At 36.6% G+C, this 21245-nt stretch overlaps 1 protein-coding gene across 1 annotated transcript; it reads right to left on the bottom strand.

Annotated features, from left to right (window-relative positions):
• Window positions 1-1581: 1581 nt before the first annotated feature.
• LOC131935496 (phospholipase A and acyltransferase 3-like) lies at window positions 1582-6848 on the bottom strand. Its single transcript, XM_059291895.1, has 5 exons — window positions 6576-6848; window positions 5339-5513; window positions 4852-4990; window positions 3745-3883; window positions 1582-3162 (listed from the first exon to the last, which is right to left on the bottom strand). The coding sequence occupies exons 1-4, from the start codon at window positions 6688-6690 to the stop codon at window positions 3881-3883; spliced, it is 432 nt and encodes a 143-aa protein (XP_059147878.1). The 5' UTR covers window positions 6691-6848; the 3' UTR covers window positions 1582-3162; window positions 3745-3880.
• Window positions 6849-21245: the final 14397 nt, after the last annotated feature.

Here is a 21245-nt window from a genome sequence, read left to right as displayed (position 1 = left end):
AGGCAACCTTTTATGAGACATCTTGGGAGAGAGTGCCTGTGTGTGACGCCATTTTGTGTTACATAGTTTATAGCGGCAATTTTTCCCCTATTATTGGTGTTTCTAGTGCCATTCAGTGTTTTCGGAATTTTTCCTTAAGCTGTATTTATTATCCAATACCATATCTGTGATATTTGTAATCTAGACTAGAGATTTTTTAGCAACAGTAAGTTGTGTTTTGGTTTATTATTTACCCTTAGATTATACATTATTTTGTACAGTCCTAGTGTCACTTTTATTCCTGTACTCATATTAAACGGTTGTTGACGGATTAAAGGTGTTGTGAGTCACATCAGTTCAGCGTGTTTATACCACTAGATATTATTCTCGAGCCCACGTTGAAATTTGTTTTGTTCTGACCCTCTTTAGTAGACATCTGTCATTAGCCATTCCAAAACGAACACGGGGCGTTCGCTAGCTCTGCGACTGACAGAAAAGCGATCGTAATAGTGTGATGAGGGGGAGGGGGGGAAGTTTCAGATGGTGCGACGTCACACTTTTGCATTATAAAAATGCAATGTTGGAAAACAAATTGTTGTCGTTATTTCGCGGTTTTGAAAACTGTTTTAATAAATTGTAATAAGAATTGATCAAAATACTCTATTTTCACAAAGTTCGGACAAGATTTTTGAAAAATATCGATGTTTAAAAAAAAAATTCAACTGCTATTTTGAGGGGGTTGTAGGCTGAGGTTTGACGTCATTTTAAGGGGGGGGGGGTATCTAGCTTTTTGCGTATTAAAGGAAAGAAAAGCAGGCTGAAATCGGCGCCATTGGGTGCATAAAATGTTGACACGTAATACTTAATTGTGTTAGAGGGAATCCCTTTCGACTTTACACGTAATAATAATAATAAGAATAAGAATATAGTTGTAATTTAATATGTTTAAGTGATTATATATAAAAATGTGTGTACGTAAATAAAGTATGCGTGAATATGTTTGTATGTGAATGTGCTTGTACTTATAAATGTGTGTATGTAGATTGTGTATACATGAATAGTTTTTTACGTAGTTGTATGTGTACGTGAATACGTATGCCATATAACATTAATGCTCTAGAATACACGAGTAACATCTGGTTTAATCACACAAACGTAGATTTTGTTACATGTTGTGACGTGTTTACGACTATCCTACTGCACGTGACACTTCATTGTGTCACAAATTCAAGATTCTAATGTCGTTATCATATTCAGTCAAAAAAGTGAAAAACACAGGAAAATTAGGTAGCAGGGTAGTGAGGACATTCCCAGACAGTAAGCAAACAAACATGTTTCAGCGAAACAAAAACAAAAAAAACAGCGAGAAAAAAAAAATAACCACGTCTACCTTGATCTACATTCATGTCTTCTTTTTATATATTTAAAAAAAACACAGTAACTACAAAATAACTGTATAATAGTGTATAATACTAGCTTTTAAATGAACTAAACATGAGAGAACAAAGAAACTTGGCTCTTATTTGTTTTTATTTTTTTAAATATAAACAAGTACATTAACATCATCCATGAGCAATTTAAAACACCTTGTTTGAAAAAAACAAGTTAATTAAAAAGTCTAGTGACATTTAAGCGCAATTTCCTTATGTTATCTAAAAATAGCTCTGTCGTAGCGTAAATCAAGAGCAGGGTTAGTAAAACCATTGGTTAAAATACATGTTTTATTTACAATAGAGTTGCATGACTAAAAACCTTTGCGCTTAGCTACTGAACGTGATGACGCAGCCATTGAACGTGATGGCGCAGCTATTGAACGTGATGACGCGTGTGGTGTGGTTGGATAAAAATGCCTACTAATTCGGTCCAAATTTTAATTAATTAAAAAAAAAGTTTGTGACCGAACGAAAGGATATTTGTGAAAACTTTCTTAGGCAAGATTGTTCTAAATTATGGCAGGAATCGATTGGTACATGTTTCAAGTCGATAAGTGGCCTGGTTGCCGAGATATGGGCCAAAAACTGAATTTTTTTCGAGGTTTTTTGGCTTTTCCGGGAAATCCATGAAAGAAACTCGGAATTTTTATGGCCTATGTTCATCCTCGTAACTTGCTTAACATAATTGCTTTTGGAACTAGTCCTCGATATTGCTTCGTTGAGGAGGAGATACGACTTAAAGCTGCGGACACACATTCATACACTCATCCATCCATTCATCCATCCAGAAAAGACGGGTTAATAAACGCAATTCTCCAGAATGAAAATTACGCTAAAAACATGGATGGGAAATATGTAAATTATCTTATTTTACGTTTAAAGTAAAATATTTCAATTTTTACTTTCTCGTATATACGAAGTCTTGTAATCGTGCAAAAAAATAATCGAGATTTTTGCAATCTCGACATTTTACACCTCCCATAGTTGGAAATACATAGTTTTGCATTCTTGTCCGTATGTCTGTGTGTGTGTATATGTGTGTGAGTTTGTGTGTGTCTGTAAACACGATAACTTGAGTACCGTTACAGCTAGGCTGATGAAATTTCATCTATAAGTATTATATCAACAATTCGTAGATCCGTTTCAACTTTTGAGCGATTTCCGATAACCGGAAGTGGTACTTTTTTTACTTTGAATTTTTCAAAAGCCTATAACTTGAGTACTATTTTAGATAGATAATGAAATTTCACATGTAAGTAAAACATCTAATTCTCTACCTTCTATCAAATTTTGAGTAATTTCCGTTGAACAGAAGTAGTAATTTACGCTATTTCCAATATCACAAAAAAACGCATGTGAATTTATAAAGTACTAATAATATTCCGCACCATTATACACATTTAGTTTGCCGTTCGCTTGGTGCGCAATTCTTTTTTCTACGAGATTCTCTTCTTTTCTAAACAGAATCGAGTCAGAACAATTACACACCGTAAGTAGAAAATGTATATATGTTGTTTAGTATTTGCTAATTGTCTGTTATTATATTGCCTGTTATTTTAGTCACTGTTTCTTGATTGCCTGTTATACACCATCACACCAGCGACAACAGCAGCACCAACAGCAGCCAATGTTGCCAATAGCCCGCCCGTCAAACCGAGACCTGCGTTTACCTGAGGAACAGAAAGTCATTACCGTGAAACCAGCGTTTACCTGAGGAACAGAAAGTCATCATCGTGAAACCTGCGTTTACCTGAGGAACAGAAAGTCATTACCGTGTTATTTTAGTTAGTGCCGATTTGTTCAACGATAGCATTTCGCGGGCCCTCAACAAAATATTAATTAACAAACTTAAAATTGATTGTCACAGCACGTTCTATACGTTGAAACTACACACTACACATTGTTTTAACGGTACACGGACTTTTGAACATAGGTGGTTGCAGAGGCGTAGCGAAGGGGGGGGGGGGGGTAGATATGTCCCCGGGCGCCGACTCTAGGGGTGCAAAAATGGGTTGGAAAAAAATTAAACGCTTATTTTATCTGCAGTTTTGAATTAAAAACAGTTTAAAATTTAAAATATATGGGGGGGGGGGGGCGCCAAATTGAAAGTTTGTCCCCGGGCACCGGAAGGGGTCGCTACGCCTCTGGGTGGTTGGACGAATGTGGGGCTTTGATCACAGGTGTTTTGTTATAGATGGTTATGATTATCTTAACAAGGGATAAAGATTGGCGTAGTAATTAATTTCTCGTATACAGAGTATAGAAGAAGTATTGTAATCGTGCACACAAATCACATGAAATTTTATGTATGTTAACTACTGTATTAACCTACCTGATCACTTTGTTTTTTTCCATACTTCAGCTCATTAACAAAATGTTCACAATTATATGTGAGTATATTATATTCTGTTTCTCCTAGACTCTGCTTAGCTTTTCTCAGAACTGTCTTAAGATCAAAACTGGGCCACTCACTATGGAACCAAAAAAATAATAATAACTATATACGCTAAATTTACGTATATTCAATTTTTCTCTATCAACTGTAAAGTACAGTTTCGAACAATGTGATGCAGATGAAGTAGAGTTCAACTATTACAGTAATTTCGGTCGTGTTTTGCACATTCCATTAATCCAAACTCAAAACTTTCGGATTAGCAGTACAGGGCCTGTCCTTTATTTATCTATGTCCAACTTGCTTTATCCTAATCGTATCTTTAGGGTCAGAGGCGTAGCGATGCAGAAGGGGGGGGGGGGCGTGTGTGCGAACGCACCAGGTGACACTATTTAGGGGGGTGACACTAAGGCAAAAAGTAGTAAATTTATAGAGAAAAATGACAATTCCACTTACTTAAGTGATTAATTCGAGTGTTAAATAGTCTTTTAAGAGGTGCAAATCGAAAGTCTGAGGGGTAGGGGTGCAAATCGAAAATTGAAAGTTTGTCCCCGACCTCGCTACGCGACTGTTTAGGGTAGAGCAGGGGTCGGCAACCTGCGGCTCGCGAGCCGCATGCGGCTCTTTTGATGTCAAGATGCGGCTCTTCAGCTCCATGCACAAATATTAATAACGAGCCGACCCGCAGCGTATCATACGCCGCTATTTAGTTGTTTTATTTTCTACTTTTCAGTAATTCATAATTTGTGAATTCGACAGTACCAATGCTGCCACTGAAAATATTTGCTTTAAAACACTAACCCCACCCCCCTTTCCCCTAACTCCGACCCTACCCCCCCTACATATATATATATATATGTGTGTGTGTGTGTGTGTGTTTGTGTGCGTGTGTGTGTATGTGTGTATGTGTTGATGTGTGTATGTGTTTATGTATGTATGTGTGTCTGTGTGTGTGTGCGTGTGTCTCTGTGTTTGTCTGTATATGTGTATGTGTGTGTGCGTGCGTGTGTGTGCGTGTGTGTGTGTGTATGTATTTGCTGTACAAACCTGATCGCTTTCCTTCCTGCCGTACTTGAGATCTTTGACAAAGTGCTCACAGTTGTTGGTCAGCAGATGATAATCAGTCTCACCGAGCATCGATTTGGCTTTCCTCAACACCTCTTTCTCATCAAAACTCGGCCACTCACTGTACACACAGATAGAGTTACATAGTGTAAGTTTAATTCATCCAATAATGTTTCTACAGCTGAGTTTACTGTTGCATTAATTAAAATTATCTATCAGTTGTGCTCAAAATAACAAATCTATAGAGAGGAATGTTATGCTGCATATATATATATATATATATATATATATATATATATATATATATATATATATATATATATATATTAACATCATTACACAAACATTAAAACATTAAAACCTTGCTCTAGTAAAGGTAGATACAATCCATTTTAGTTAATTAAATAGAATACTAGATTCCTCTTCTGATAATGAATTAACACCCAAAACAACGAATATTTATATTTACTCTTTGTTGGCCTTGTAAGCCCTGTCGTGGCCTGCCACAAAGAAAAAATCTTCTTCCCTGACCTCAGCCTTGTCCACTGGAACACTGGCCACTGATGCCACGTGACGTGACCGGATGTTGCTGGAGATGCCGTGACCGTTGTCTGGAGCTGTCAGGTGGATCACTTTTCTTTTACCTGAAACAATTACATAGTACATTCAATGTAAATTTTTTTAATTAAATAGTGGTAAGTCACGATACAGTTCGCTTTGAAATGTTGATTAAGTTTTCAAAACATTGGAAAGTATACATATCCCATGTCTTGCTTGTTCTACCAGAATGTGTTTATCTATAAAGTTCTGTATCTGTGAGGCGGACCAGTGTTTGCGTTTGCGTTTATGTTTTGTTGTGGTTGGTTGTGGTTTGAATTAATTCGAAAGGTAATACATTTTCTAATGCCGGGAAATGCCGGGTATATGCTGCTTGATAAACACACAAGTCACGGTCCTTTACAAATAGATTTTTCTCAGCGGCCAATGCAGGGCATAGTATGATTAACATGATAATAGTGTCTTTAGCATAATGATTGTGTCATTAACATGATTGTTTTAGTGTCATTTGAGATATTCGGCCTTCAAACCAACCATCAGATTGTTCATGACATAGTTGTACTGTTCTATTGGTATTTTTGATGATTTTTGTTTTTCGCTGCTTCGTTGTGGCTTTTTAAAAAACATATTGATAAAGAAATAAAAAACACGATAAAAATTTCTCTAATTATTGTTGATTAACTGAATGTTCTGTTTAAAAATAAAGAGTAACGCGTTAAGACTGATCACCTAACTCTACAGATTACCTCTTGAAGAGTACTTTTTATCTGATTCTCTCTTTCACACACATACACACTCAGACACACAGAAGCACACCCACACATGACATTTTAACTAACCATTACCAACAGAAATCTATATTAAACAATTGTGTGCCATAACGATATTCACTCACCGCGATTAAGCTCAACTAAAATATATAATCACAAAACAATCTTTTAGAATAAATTAAGACATTAATAACAATATTACTAAAATATTTTTTTACATTTCATTTGCGTTACATATACACAACAAATTATATGCTGTTTTATAGCTGTAGAATCATAATTACCGCTGTAAAAATTTGACCTATGTATGTCTAATATTTTGTTTTGTGGTGAATTATTTTGTTTCTCTCCCTTTATGACCCTTCCCCCTTAACTCACCTATATAGAGAGCGTAGTGGCTGTACCATCCACGGTCAAACTTGACGATGTCCCCAGGTTTTAAACTTCTAAAGACTGCCTCGTTGTGATCCTCTACGCTGACTTTAGATCCCATGGCTAGGATTTAGATTCAATTCCTCTTGAAAAGATGAATAGATCACAACAGCAGAATAGTGTGTGATATCTCTTCTTTGTCGAAATATTTTTTTTTACCTCTTTTCAATTATCCTGCGATGCACACTAGTGTAGTAGCGACGTGAGAATGAAGTGCAGTTGCCTATTATAGTTTCCGAGGTGTAGTTAATAGTTGGAAAAACTCAGGTTATTTTTAAACCGAACGAAACTTGATGCATGCAGCGACATGCTTTACGTGGAAATTATAGGCAAACACGTTATCGGGATTTCCCGGGCAACATACACACGTAAACAATTTTTTTGTATGTATGCGGGTTTTGCTTTTAAACTAGGTTAGGGCGGTTTATTTGTTTCTTTTGTGTTGTAGTACTCAGGAAATTTAAAGTTTAAGCATGAACTGGTATTACGTGGAACGTGGTCGTTTGTGATGGTCTCTCTCTTTCTCTATCTCTTTGTCTGTGTGTGTGTGCGTGTAAATATTTGCGTATGTGTTAGTGAGTTTGTGTATGCGAATATGTGTATACTTTAGTATATGTGTGTACGTGAATATGTGTGTATGTGACTGTGTAAGTATCTGAAATTGAGTATGTGAATATGAGTGTACATTATGTGGCGTGAATATGTGTGCATGTGAGTGTATGATAATTTGTTTTAACGTGAATTTGTGTTTACCTTAATGTATGTGTATGTTTGTAAAAATAATATGAGAATTTGAAAGTTTTATACGTGAATCTCTGTGTATATGTGAATACGTTGCATGTATGTAAGAATATGATAATTTGTGTTTACGTCCAAGTGTGAGTATTCAACTAACTTAATTCATTCTCTCGGCCTCAGCTTCACCCTAAGGTAACCCAACCCCTGCCTGACCCACCCTAAGGTAACCCAACCCCTGCCTGACCCACCCTAAGGTAACCCAACCCCTGCCTGGCCCTCCCGTAGGTAACCCAACCCCTGCCTGGCCCTCCCGTAGGTAACCCAACCCCTGCCATGACCCACCCTAAGGTAACCCAACCCCTCCCTGACCCTAGCCGTCCCATGAGGGGTGGGGCGCCTTACCTGTGCATGTATTCACTCTAACGACTGGGGCAACTACAATAAACTGGGAAACTAATTAGTGGCTATTCAGACTTGTGTTTAGTAAGGGAACGTAACATCAAACACACTAAGTACTATTCCTAATTACAACTATTAAGACTTATCTAACCTACAATTACACAATATAATATTATGGACAAAACTACAATTAAAAATTGAAATAAACAATGAAAAAAGGTCGTTGTTCATAATTTATATAATTCTTATAAATAAAATATAAAGTCAACAAATGTACATTTCAAAATGTTCTCAAGTTGTAAACCAGTTCGACTTTTACTTTCATTTCTTGAGTTGTGATCTTATTATGAAAAAAAAATCTAAAACTTTAATCAAACAATCGAGACTTAAACTTTAAAGATTTTTACTTTTTTTTTTTAAATGGAATAACAGTAATGGTTGTGTTCTTGTATGAGTTAAGAGATTGCGCGCTTATAATTTTGCTTGATTGCATTTAACAAGGTAGGTTAAGGTTTATGATCAAATACTAGAGATAAACAAATGTTGTTCTGACATGTATGCCTTCAACTTTGAATGTTCATATGAACAGGATTGTGTTTTCTTACGTGTTTACATCAGAATTTGACCTTATGACGTGTTAACGACAATCTTACCGCAAGTGTCACGTCTTAACGTCTCAACAGTAAACAGTTTTACCTCGGCGTCAGAGGCGTATCCAGGTTTTCGTTGTAGGGGGAGCGAAAAGAGCAAAAAAAGGCGCCGAATTTTTAACACGTTCTATATACGTGTATTATATATATATATATATATATATATATATATATATATATATATATATATATATATATATATATATATATATATATATATAATTATTAGCTGTATGACTTTACTTCGCTATGATGTAAAATAAATTGAAAGTAGCACTCTGAAGAAATAAGAAAAAACACACAATGTAGGCCGACAAAGCACAAAAATTGTATCAATCTAAACAAAAAAAAATATACACACACTACAACCAAAAACAATGAACGTAACACAATCTGTTTTGTGATTCTTGTTTAAAAAATTATTACATAATAATTCCTGGGATATTATTTAAGACAAGTGAAATACGGCAAATAGTTACTCTCTTAATATAAATATGTATATATCTACACATTTAATTACAAATGTCATAACAAATAATTACTTTAGAATATAATAAAATTGTTTAACACCATTCGTGCTTACAAAATGTTTTTGTCTATAATCAGACTTCAATATATCGACATCATAAATGCTAAAGTATTACAGCATAATGAAAGTTTTTAAAATCAGAGTTGGTATAAAACCACGCTTTTCGATACAATGGAAAAACATTCGGAATAACAGCCTACATTTAACTAAATATCGCTCTCTTAGTTCAGATCATATATTTTTAACTAACTACTGCTTTTTTTTGTTCTATAAAGATCATTTTTAACATAGTGATAGGTATGGGTTAGATAACTGTATTGATCACACACCTTTTCAATGGTAATTGCAAAAACAATATTCGCAAGAGTTTTACGTTTAAAAAGCCAATTTTCTGGCTGCATGGTACTTTGGTGCATCATTACGCGTTTTTCTACATGTACTTAACAGATAAGTTCGGGGGGGGGGGGGGTCAACTTCATTCACCAATTTCCGGTCACTTTAGGTCAATTATCCAACCCAGTGTATACCTAGATGTGACATTAATGTCGCTCTACACAATTGTGGTGGTGAGGTGTGTGTGTGTGTGGGGGGGACGATAACCAACTCAGAGTGAACATAGCTTAAGTTTTTAGATGACTGTTCAAAAAATACATATATATATTACACAAATATATATTACACAAATATATATATTACAGAAATATATTTAAATAAATAGCAGTGGTATTATGACAATATTTTTTTACAGAGGGGTCCATGGGGGAGGGAGGGAGGGGGGGGGTTGTAACTGTTTCATATAATTTGTAATCGTAATCAATATCGCCCAAACTGTAAGAATACTAATACTTCATCGTGATGACGTTGTTGGCCTTGTCAAAATTTCCCCACCACTACTCAGTTTGCTCATAAGGAAATTTAAATAGAGGTGCCACATCAGTTGTATTTATTTCTATATTGTAATTTTTAAAAAAATTAATCACACGATTCAAACTGTATATATAAAGTAATTATGTGTGAAGTTTCATGTATATAGGGGACGGAGTGGTCTAGCGGTAGAGAGCTGGACTGCTAACCCGTAAGTCTCGAGTTCGAATCCGGGTTCAAGTCAGCAGACCGTCCCTGAGTCCACCCAACTGATGGGTACCTAACTCACGTTAGGAAAAGTAAAAGCGGCTGGGCATAGTGCTGACCACACTATCTCTTCATACTCCGAGGTCACAGAAACAAGTGAACTCTACATCAATTGCCCCTTAGACCGTCAGGTTTGAAAGGGAAACTTTTATGTATAACATTTTCTAATTCAATTATTCGTAAGCAAATACATTATACAGTTGCCTTTAACTTTACACCCCTCTTGCCAGGTGGTACTACCCGTAGAGGTTTTTTAAACATTGCAATGCATCGTAATGGTTTTTTTTAGAATGGCAAACGGATGCAGCTGTTAATACGTGTTGTAAACATAGACACTACTAGACTAGTACAATAATGCTTAATTGCTGCATGAAAAGAAGTCTTGTGGTTTACATAGTTGTTCCGACCAAAAATATTTTTTTACAAATATTATTGTTTAAAACTTTGAGTTTAAAAAGTTTCCAAAAAGGCGCCACTTTGCTGAAAATGGCCGCTCCCCCTGCTCCCCCCCCCCCCCCCCCCCCTGCGTACGCTACTGCTCGGCGTCATCTTGACTGAAACGTAGGGAATTTGAAAATTATCGGGAAATCCCGGAAATGAAGGTGGCAGGGTAAAACGGGACTTCCCCGCTTACAGCGACATGTAATTTATTGTAATCAGTGGGTCTACATCTGTATTTGTATTTTTAACAAACACGTTTGCCTTGACCCAAATCTCAGTCTTTATTATTATTATTATTATTTGATTAGGGTAACTAAAACTAAGTGAATAAACAATTTTTTTACTGCACATCGGACTTTCTGCTGGACTATCCCACACAATCCCCTCCCCACCGTATCACCCCATCCCTTAACTCGCCCTTCCTCAACTTACTAATTACCTGGTATGTCAAATAACTATTAATTTTATAATTAATATTTACTTACTTTACCCAATTATTGCAGTGTTAAATTGAAATCAATCGACGTTAAAAAAAACAGCCCTGAAAAGAAGTTTTTTCTTACAACACCAACATCTTAGCTGCTTCTTATTCCTCACCCAATTATCTAATTAATTAAAATGTCAACACCTTTATCGTTAAAATTCATTAAGTACCTATTTTAAAATGAATACAATGTCAAAATTAGATTTCATATTTTTTCTCTTTTAAAAAAAAAACATGACCGAAGAAAACTTATCCTGCTTGCTGAATGCTATAACAAACATTTTACAATTTATTTTTCACTCATTATCGTAGGCGGACGGTTTACACTTTATGAGGAATCCATTGAGCAAAACAATGTTTTTGTCTGTAGGTTTGATTGTGTGTCTGTATATGAAGATGGGTAAAGGAGCTTTAGTGTGGTGGTGTGAAAATACTGTCTTATGAGATTGGGGGAGGGGGGTTCTTTGAAAGAAGCGGATGTAAAGTTATCGAACCTTAAAGGAGTAAAATACACAGGTTCCGTGTAAGATTTTTAGATATTGGATTCATTCTGTGATATGTTTTAATCATCTTCAATCCAAACAAAACATCTGAAACATGGACGTAATTTTTTTCTGTTATAAGTAACAAACTCAAGACATGACGTGCAAAAACATTAGTTTCAGATTTATTGCCGGGTAGGCAAATGGAGCGTGACAATTAGTATAGTGAGAATAATTACAACTCGGCTAGGGAACTAGTCATTTAACTACTGTTTCTTGATTGCTTGCATCACACCTGTGACAACAGCAGCACCAACAGCAGCCAATGCCCCCAGTAACCCAGTCGTCACACTTATACCTTCGTTCACCTGTGTGATAGGGACGAGTTAGTATATTTATGTTAGGACAAATTTGTTTAGACATCGTATTTCTTGTGTATAAGGTATAATTCAAATACTTCTTTAGGTTTATGTATCGCTTCATTAATCGAATTTAAGAGTTAAAATTTAAAATGTATATATTTCAACCTCATTTTTAGACAATCTAAAGAAAAGTGATGAAAGTTAATAAAGTTTGATATAGGGTTCTAGCTAATTCATTAAAATATATTTATAGTTAAAATATATATATATATATACATATATATATATATATATATATATATATATATATATATATATATATATATATATATATATATATATAGGTGTAGTTACTAAATAGGGCATATTCATCAACCTACCTGATCACTCTGTTTTCTTCCATACTTCACCTCATTAACAAAATGTTCACAATTACGTGTGAGGTAACAAAGATAAGATAACTTAATTTTCTTAGAAATGGAAAAAAGATAGCCCAAAAAAACATTTACTCTCACGTGATATTCTTAGTAATTTCCAAAAAATCTTTCGGTCTGATAAGAATATTATTTTATGTGATCTAGGTATCATGTGGCCTGTATAATTTCCTTTCTAGGGTTGTGTAACTTGGTACCGTTTAAGCTGAATTGACCCTGTCCTACTAACTAGAATCTTTATTAAAATTTAGACATTCGACATTTAATCTTTTTTCCACCGGTCAGCAATACACTTGTGGTAGACCTAGTAATAACACACAACAGACCCACACTAGAACAAGTAAAATACGGCTAATTCAGCGTGGAAAAGATGAATTCAGTTTTTTGTTAAAATTACTGTATGATGAAAATCCCCATATTGTGAGCAATAGGACATATAGGACATTTAAGAAACAGCAATATAAACAGAAAGTGATATTTCAAAGCCAAGAGTAAACAAAGGTACAGAATATAATCCAAGTAGAGACAGAACAGTTTAAACCCAACTGGACTCGAACCTATCAATTCACGCAACATAATATTGTCTCGCCCTCCATGCATCAAGTCAGACGTGCAAACACTTCCGCCAATCATCTCTACAAAAAAACGAACCTTTACGTCTGACAAATAGCATAGCTTAACACTATACGACATTGAAGAACAACGGCTTCTAAACTGTTATTGATAAACAAATATTAGCAAACAGTACATTCAGAGAATAGAATAAATAATCGGTAGTGTTTAAAATATCTGTGTTTTACCTCCCACAGATCCGCCCGCCACAAGCAGAGGCACATTGTCGATTTCATCGGTACATATTAGATACACACACACACACACACATACACACACATATATATATATATATATATATATATATATATATATATATATATATATATATATATATGGTGACAGGACAAATGATCTCAGGACAAATGATCTCAGACAAAATATCTCAGACAAAATATCTCACGGACAAATGATCTCAGGACAAATGATCTCAGGACAAATGATCTCAAGGACAAATGATCTCACGGACAAAAGATACCAGGACAAAATATATCAGGACAAATGATACCATGGACAATTGATCTCAGACAAAATATCTCAGACAAAATATCTCAGATCAAAATTTTAATATTGTGTAGGATGATTTTAGTTGTTCTGAAAAATTTTAATTGACGCTCTTATGTTTTTTATTTATTTAATATTGTTTATAGGCCAGTATAATAATTTTAAGAAAGGTTTGCCGCATAAATTTGTCACATTCCACTAAACATTTTAAAATTAAGATTACTAATATAATATGCTGAGATTAAAGAAATTGTTCTATAGATAGCGTAGGTGAGCCTGTCCAACAAGAGACAAACCTACCATGTCAGGTTGATGAAACTACATCAAATGAAATAACAATAAAGACACACCTTTGTATCAAGGTGGCCGCACGCTTTGATTACAGAGACCTGCTTTAAAGGAAAGACATCCGCCCTCCATGGACAATACAACTAGTCAATAATTATGCGTCGGTCACACCCAGTGATCAAGTGACAGATGCTTATTTAAACGACAGCGGTCATCGCGGAGCAAAGTTCGTCATATTGTGTATGCAAACAAAGCAGTATTAGTGGTGATTATTCAGCTATGACCTCTTACGTTACATCGTAGAAAGGTTATAGGAACTTAGTTTCTAGTGAATTAGAGAGGTGTGATCAAGGTCATACAATTGTCAGCAAAGAAACGTAAGCATTATATGTTTGTTGTTAATGCAATAAAAACAACGGTTTTACGTTAGAAAACTGAAGATCTGCAATGACAAAGAGTAAGTTTAATAACTTTTTTGAGGTTTTGATAAGTTTGACAAATTCATTTTACTCACAATTATTATGTGTGAAAAAGTAAACAAAACCACATGACAGTCAATAAAAATGTTCAAAACAACTAAAATGATCGCGTATAATATTAAAATTTTGCTGTGAGATATTTTGTCTGAGATATTTTGTCTGAGATCATTTGTCCATGGTATCATTTGTCATGATATATTTTGTCCTGGTATCTTTTGTCCGTGAGATCATTTGTCCTTGAGATCATTTGTCCTGAGATCATTTGTCCTGAGATCATTTGTCTGTGAGATATTTTGTCTGAGATATTTTGTCTGAGATCATTTGTCCTGAGATCATTTGTCATGGAACCATATATATATATATATATATATATATATATATATATATATATATATATATATATATATATATATATATTTAAAACCCATTTCTAATGTACCAATTTTGTTATAGCGTTCCAGATACGTTAGTCTCCGATGACAATGCAAATCTAATTCGACATAAGGTTAGTCATTACAAGTTAATTAATAGTTACAACATCAAAACACCAAAGGGCTGCCAAAAAAGATTAAATACTAGCAATCGCTCTATCTGTTGGGCGTCAACGGTGAACTTTTTAGTCACAACTCAGGGATATTTTGCCTGACCGCAGACCACGAACTAAGAAGGGGCAGATGACTATATTTTAGAGATTGTTAACTACTGATCAGGTTCTAACGCAAATATTTTTAATAGTAGTATATGTGGTGTCAGCTTCATTTAGAACGAATTACTAAAAATATGGAACATAAAAATCAATATCAAATACCTTTTATAATCATAAACATTAACTGCACAAAAAAATAAAACAACTTTGCTTAAAGTAATAAAAGCATTGTAAGTCAAATTGTGTAGGAGAATTCATAAGCGACCAATGGTTTTATTAAAGAACACAAATTAGTTTTATATTCCTATTTTAACGCATTTCATTCAGCTTCCCATCTATATTACAAAGTTGTATTATCAAAGGAAAGGTGTTGGTGGTAGAGTACATTTGGGGGGGGGGGGGGTAGGGAGAGAGCAGGGAGAGGCTGCTCCCCCTACAACCATTTTAAGAAAATAAGCGCTTTTTATGGAGAATAATTAAATAAAAATTTAAAACAAGTTCCTCAAAAAAGACAAAAAAAAAAAAAAACCCATCTAAAAACAAATGCAAACAATTTTTACTGAAACAATGAATTAAAAATTGTGATGTAGTCTCTTTTATACGTGATGTCTATTTTGGGGGGTTTTAAGATCAGTCTAGAGAAGAAGGGTAATTGTTTACGCAAACTATGCCTCTTAGAATACGATTGATATGTCAATACTAGCAGGATGGGAAACTGCAGGTCCTCTGCTTGTAAACGGATTAAGAACATTTTCCAAAGGAATGTTGTATAGATGCACATATGTTTAGATGGATTGTGTTAAAAACTGTATACTGCTATGTGGTGGTGGAGGGGGGGGGGGGGGGTAAGCTGAATAAATATACAGAAAAATAAACATATTCTCACACAACTTCCTGAACGTTAGTATGAGTCAAGATGATCAGCAAGGACAGATGTCCTTAACGAACATACACTTAAATACCTCAAATAAATTAAGTTAAAACAATATAAAATCCCTGTGGATAAGAGCAAAACTGCCTCCAAAAGATAAGCAAACTCCAAAAAAAAAAAAGAATAATTGTAGTTTTTTACTCTACCACTAGCGTACCCGTCCCCGCGCGTTGCCGCAGGAATAGAAGAAAGTCCGACCAAATGTAAAAAAAGGGTTTCATCCACGCGTTACCAATCCTATATTCTTAGACGCGTGACCTTGTTTTCTAGAAGTGAGTTATTTAAATGTAAACAATGCCTGCGCTTGGATCATAAATATCGGGACACTGGTTTATCTACACTGCCGCATGAAAACCTTGAGTGTACATTAATCACTCATAGATATAATGAGGAAGAACACACTTCGGTGACCGCCCATGTGTCAGGGCTCGTAAGGGGGGGGGGCGCTCTCGGGAGCCCCTCCCTCCCTTCCGATGACATTACCTCATAGGTGCAGCTTACGGCCCCTGGCTCCTTAAAACTAACAGGCGCCATCGTGCCCATAGGATAACCCAGAGTGCCAAATAGCACTCTGTTAACAATGATGCAGATTGCGTCATTTGCTAAAGTGACACAAATGAACAGGATTTTTTCCTCAGCACGTAAAAAAATTATTTGACGTGTTTTAAACATAAGTGTGACTAATGCAATATGTTAGCGTAACTAATGGTCTATTATTAGATGCTCGATTTCAATTTCTGATTGGCTTGCATAAAAATAGATGATAATTACATCATTCGCAAAGTGACGACTCTTTGGATTTTTTTACGAACAAAAGGAAACATCCCAGTTAATAATCTAATCTTAGTTAATTTTTATTAAAATAAAAAGTATTATATGGCCCTCAGCGGCCCATGTGAGCCTTTGGGGGCCGAACCAGAAATTTTATTTGCAACCAAATCACACCCTACCATGGCGCCAGTGGACACGCCTGATTCAATTTAGTGAGCGTTTGTAACGCCACATTCTATCCATTGTCTATCACACTGTTTAGACCGATCGTAGTCGCCATAGCGCTCACGGGAAAGACCAGGGCGCCAAATCGCATCCTGCCGGGGGGGCCGCCCTTCCAAAATCAAATCACCCTCCCCCCCACCACACACCCCCATTCCCCTCCCTAAAGTTTTATGGCACCCGGAACCGCAATTGTCTTTTATTTTATATACCGCATATAGAGAAAGATTCCACCATCCCATGGCGCCGCCCATGCGAAATATAAAATGACTTTTTTACAGAACCCTTCCCTGGAGTGTTCTAATCAACTCCCCAAAGTTTGATGGCTATCGGATGAACGGTGTGAAACCGCAATCGACTTATATTTTTTATATACCTTATATAGAGAGAAAAAAAATCGCATCCTGACGGGGGGCCACCCATGCGAATTTGAACATGTTTTTTTACGCAGAAACCTCCCCATAGATATTCTCAACATCTTTTCAACCGAATTTTCATGGCGAACGTGTGAACGGTGTCACTGCGATTCACTTTTATTATTTTTATATACCGTCATCATGTCATGTCATGTTTGCCTGTCGTCCCTACTGGGACATAGGCCGCTGACAAGAGCTTTCCAGACCTCTCTGTCCAGGGCTAGTCTCTCCAACTGTCCCCTGGTGTATCCAATCTTCTTGGTGTCTTTTTCCAAGTCACGTCTCCAGGTCTTTCTTGGTCTGCCTCTCCTCCTCCTGCCTTGTGGATTCCAGGTGAGGGCCTGTCTTGTTATGCTGTATACAGGCTTCCTGAGTGTGTGGCCGATCCATTTCAATTTTCTCTGGAGGATCTCAACTTCAACTGGCAAATGATTTGTCCGTTGCCATAGAACATCATTTCTAATCGTTTTAGGCCAGCGAATTCGCAGGACATTTTTTTGAGGCATGCGTTTATAAATGATTGTATTTTCTTCTTATTTATAGCAGTTATTCCTCTCGTGGCGCCGCCCTTGCGAAATTAAAATAATTTTTTTACAGAACCCCTCCCCAGAATTTTCTAATGAACTCACCAAAGTTTGATAGCGATGGGATGAATGGTGTCAAAACAAAATCGACTTTTATTTTTATATACCGTATATAGAGAAAAAATAAATCGCGACCTGCCGGGGCGCCAACCCTGCGAATTTGAATTTTTTTTTCGCAGAAACCTCCGCTGGGATATTCTCAACAACATCCCAAAATTTCACGGCGATGTTAAGAGGTTTAGTTATGCATAAAAAACACACAGACATAAATTGCTTTATATATATATATATATATATATATATATATATATATATATATATATATATATATATATCGTGCGGCGTCAATTCGGCCAATGACAAAACGGCCCCGTCAAAACGACCCCGACAAAACGGCCCCGTCAAAATAGCCCCGTCAAATCGGCCCCGTCAAAAGGTTCATAGACAAATGGATCCCGTCATTTAGGCTCCAGTCAAAAGGGCTACCGTCAATAAGGCTCGCGACAAAAAGGCTCCCGTCAATAAGGATTCTAACAAATAGGCTCCCGTCATTACGACAACCGACAATTTGGCTCATATCATTTAGGCTCCCGTCATTTAGGCTCCAGTCAATTAGGCTCACTACAAAAATGGCTCCAGACAAAAGGGCTCCCAGCAAAAGGGCTCCCGTCAATATAGTTCCTGATAAAAGGGCTTCCTTCATTTAGGCTCGCGTCAAATTGGCTCCCGTTAAATTGGCTCATGACAAAAAGGCTCCGGTCATTAAGACTCTCGATAAATTGACTCCCGTCTATGTGGCTCCCGTCATATAGGCTCCCGTTATTTAGGCTCGCGACAAATAGGCTCCCGTCAATATGGTTCCTGACAAAAAGGCTCGTTATTTTGGCTCTCGTCAATACGGCTCCCGACATAATGATAATGGCTCATGTCAACACCCACCATTCCTCAATGGACTACAGAAATAAGCCTAAGATAATAAAGCGTCCTTAGCTTTAGGTCGCCATGTCTTAATTTTTTTTAAAAGTATTTCTTGTACTGTATCAATTTTTAGTTTAGTGGTCATCTGTTACATTTCTACTTAGGGGTGTAGGATGCTGCAGCCCATTATACACATGCCGGGCTAGGGTCCCTACGATACAATTACAGTCAATATGCTTCCAGGTTATTAAAAAAATATGACTTCTTTGACTCGTTGCCCCCTTTTGATAGCCAAATAGAGGACACGTAACTGTACTGTGTGTACTGTGGCGGATGGGGCAAGGGATGGGCACCAACAAGGCCGAGTTCTATTTCCCTACAATCAAACACACGCTGTCGCCGGCAAAATTCTTTTTAAAAAAACAACAAAGTCCATGGCACGAGAAGCCGCTACATATGAAGTGGGCTTTCGTGATGCGCGGTACTTCTTTGGTTAGGAACCCGAAATTCATTAAACATTTTTCAATGTTAAATAGGTGTTTGTGATAGTGGTTGAATTTGTATCCTGTATTATCTTGTATCCTACAAATAATAAAAAATAATATAATAATAGAAACTTCAGTTTTATATACGTTTACTTTTATTTTTATTTTACAAGTAATTTAATAGTAAACTTTTAGGGCCTATACTTGGAATTATCTCCCCTTAGTAAGTTTTACAAAGGGCGATGCTGACGTACATAAACGCTTTGTTGTCTCTTTCAAGTTTTTTCCCCGAGCCGACCCCCATCCCACCCCTCTTTTTAGCCTTGCAAGTATCGAGTAGATAAATGTATCGTTTATGAACTACTTCCTGGCAACATTCAACACTTCCGCACATTTTGTCAGACACTACACGTGTACAGTACTGGTGCATCTAATTCACATGGAAGGTAAGATAATTTTTTAATATAATTATTTAGAAATTTATTAGAACGTTTAGAATTGATTGAACATTATTAATAGTCAATTACTATTTATACATGACGTCATTGAGTTGGGGGTGTGTGAGGGTCTGGCATTTTGTTAGTCGTTAAAAAATGTGACGTCATTTGTGGATTTCCTCCCCCCCCTCCCCCCCCCCCACTAAATCAGAAGATTATCCACATATAGTTGTACATGTGAAAAATATTTTTCTGTCTATTATGCATTACTGCATCATTCACCCAATCGCCATGAAAACTTGGGAAGCTGTTGAGTACAGCCCCGCAAAGGTTTCTGTCATACGCCTAACATTTGTTTACATATTGGAGTGGGGACACCCAAAGGAAATATGTGATCTTGCATAAGCGGATGGGGTTACTACTTGAACCCACCGGCGGCAGTGTCATCCTGAGCGCATCACATATGAGCAGGTTGCCCCCCCCCCCCACCCCTACAGACAGTCGTTTAAAAGTTCCCACAAGTCTCGCTACTACACTCGATGACTAAATCTAATCAAGTGTTGCACCAAAGTTTCTTCCAGACATTTTTCTCCGAGGAGGGGGGTGCATTTGATATTTTCGTGGAGGGCGGGCTAAATTATCCAGGGGGGGGGGGGGTCAGACATTGGTAAAAGTATATATGTTCTATATAAATTTCCATTTCATTCGAGGTGGGGGGGGGCGGTAGACTGTTTTCGGGGGAGTGGAAGGGGGCTCTGCCGGAAGAAACAATGTGTCGCGCCCATCACCTGTGTAATGTAACCGGTAGCTCCCAAGAGCCCCGTGACTCCTCTGACACCTGGGCCGTCACCGAGGGACTTACAGCATGCCTTAGCGGGTCTAGTTGGTAGTGTGGACAAACCCGCGCCCTAAGATCCAAGACATTGTTAATATTTAATTCAACTTCTGGAAAACAGGGCACACTCTAAAACTACACGGTTGGTAACTTTTGATGAAAGCCTCATAAAAATCGGCGTCAGTTTGGTGTGTTGGACTAGATTTAGAGAATCCGTGTTTCTCACTTGAATAGGGCCAGCTCGTGTATATATATATATATATATATATATATATATATATATATATATATATATATATATATATATATATATATATATATATATATATATATATATATGGGCCCAAAAAAAAATCTGCGGTGAGGGGCCTTTTTTTTCTAGTTCCGCCACTGACTCTGAATAACATTTCATTTAAAAAAAATTAATTTAAATACTAATACATATTTTTTCTGAACTTATCTAAACGTCAACATAACGTTTTCAAGATAAGTCTGGGGTTTTGTTATACCGAGACAGAAGAAGGGGTGTAAAGATCGTATTACATCTTATGTCTACGGAGGATCTCTAATTATCTATGTGGAAGACACTTGTAAACAGAGTTTCTTCCAGGCATCTCTTCGGGGGACGAAGCCCCCCCCCCCCCGAAATTTTTTTACCGCCCCTCCCCTCCCCCCCCACCGAAAAAAAGTCTACCGGCCCCCCCCCCCCCCGAAAATTTCAAGTAGTGCCCCCCTCGGAGAAAAAAGTCTGGAACAAACACTGCTTGTAAATCACAACCAGCATTCTCATAACAATTAATTCCAGTTTCTACATTTTTATTCATGCCTGATGCTAAAA

Source organism: Physella acuta, unplaced genomic scaffold (assembly GCF_028476545.2).
Source record: "Physella acuta isolate Inbredline_101_S28 unplaced genomic scaffold, ASM2847654v3 ptg000146l, whole genome shotgun sequence".
NCBI classification, from domain to species: Eukaryota; Metazoa; Mollusca; class Gastropoda; family Physidae; genus Physella; species Physella acuta.
This window is presented reverse-complemented; position numbering and strand designations above follow the sequence as displayed.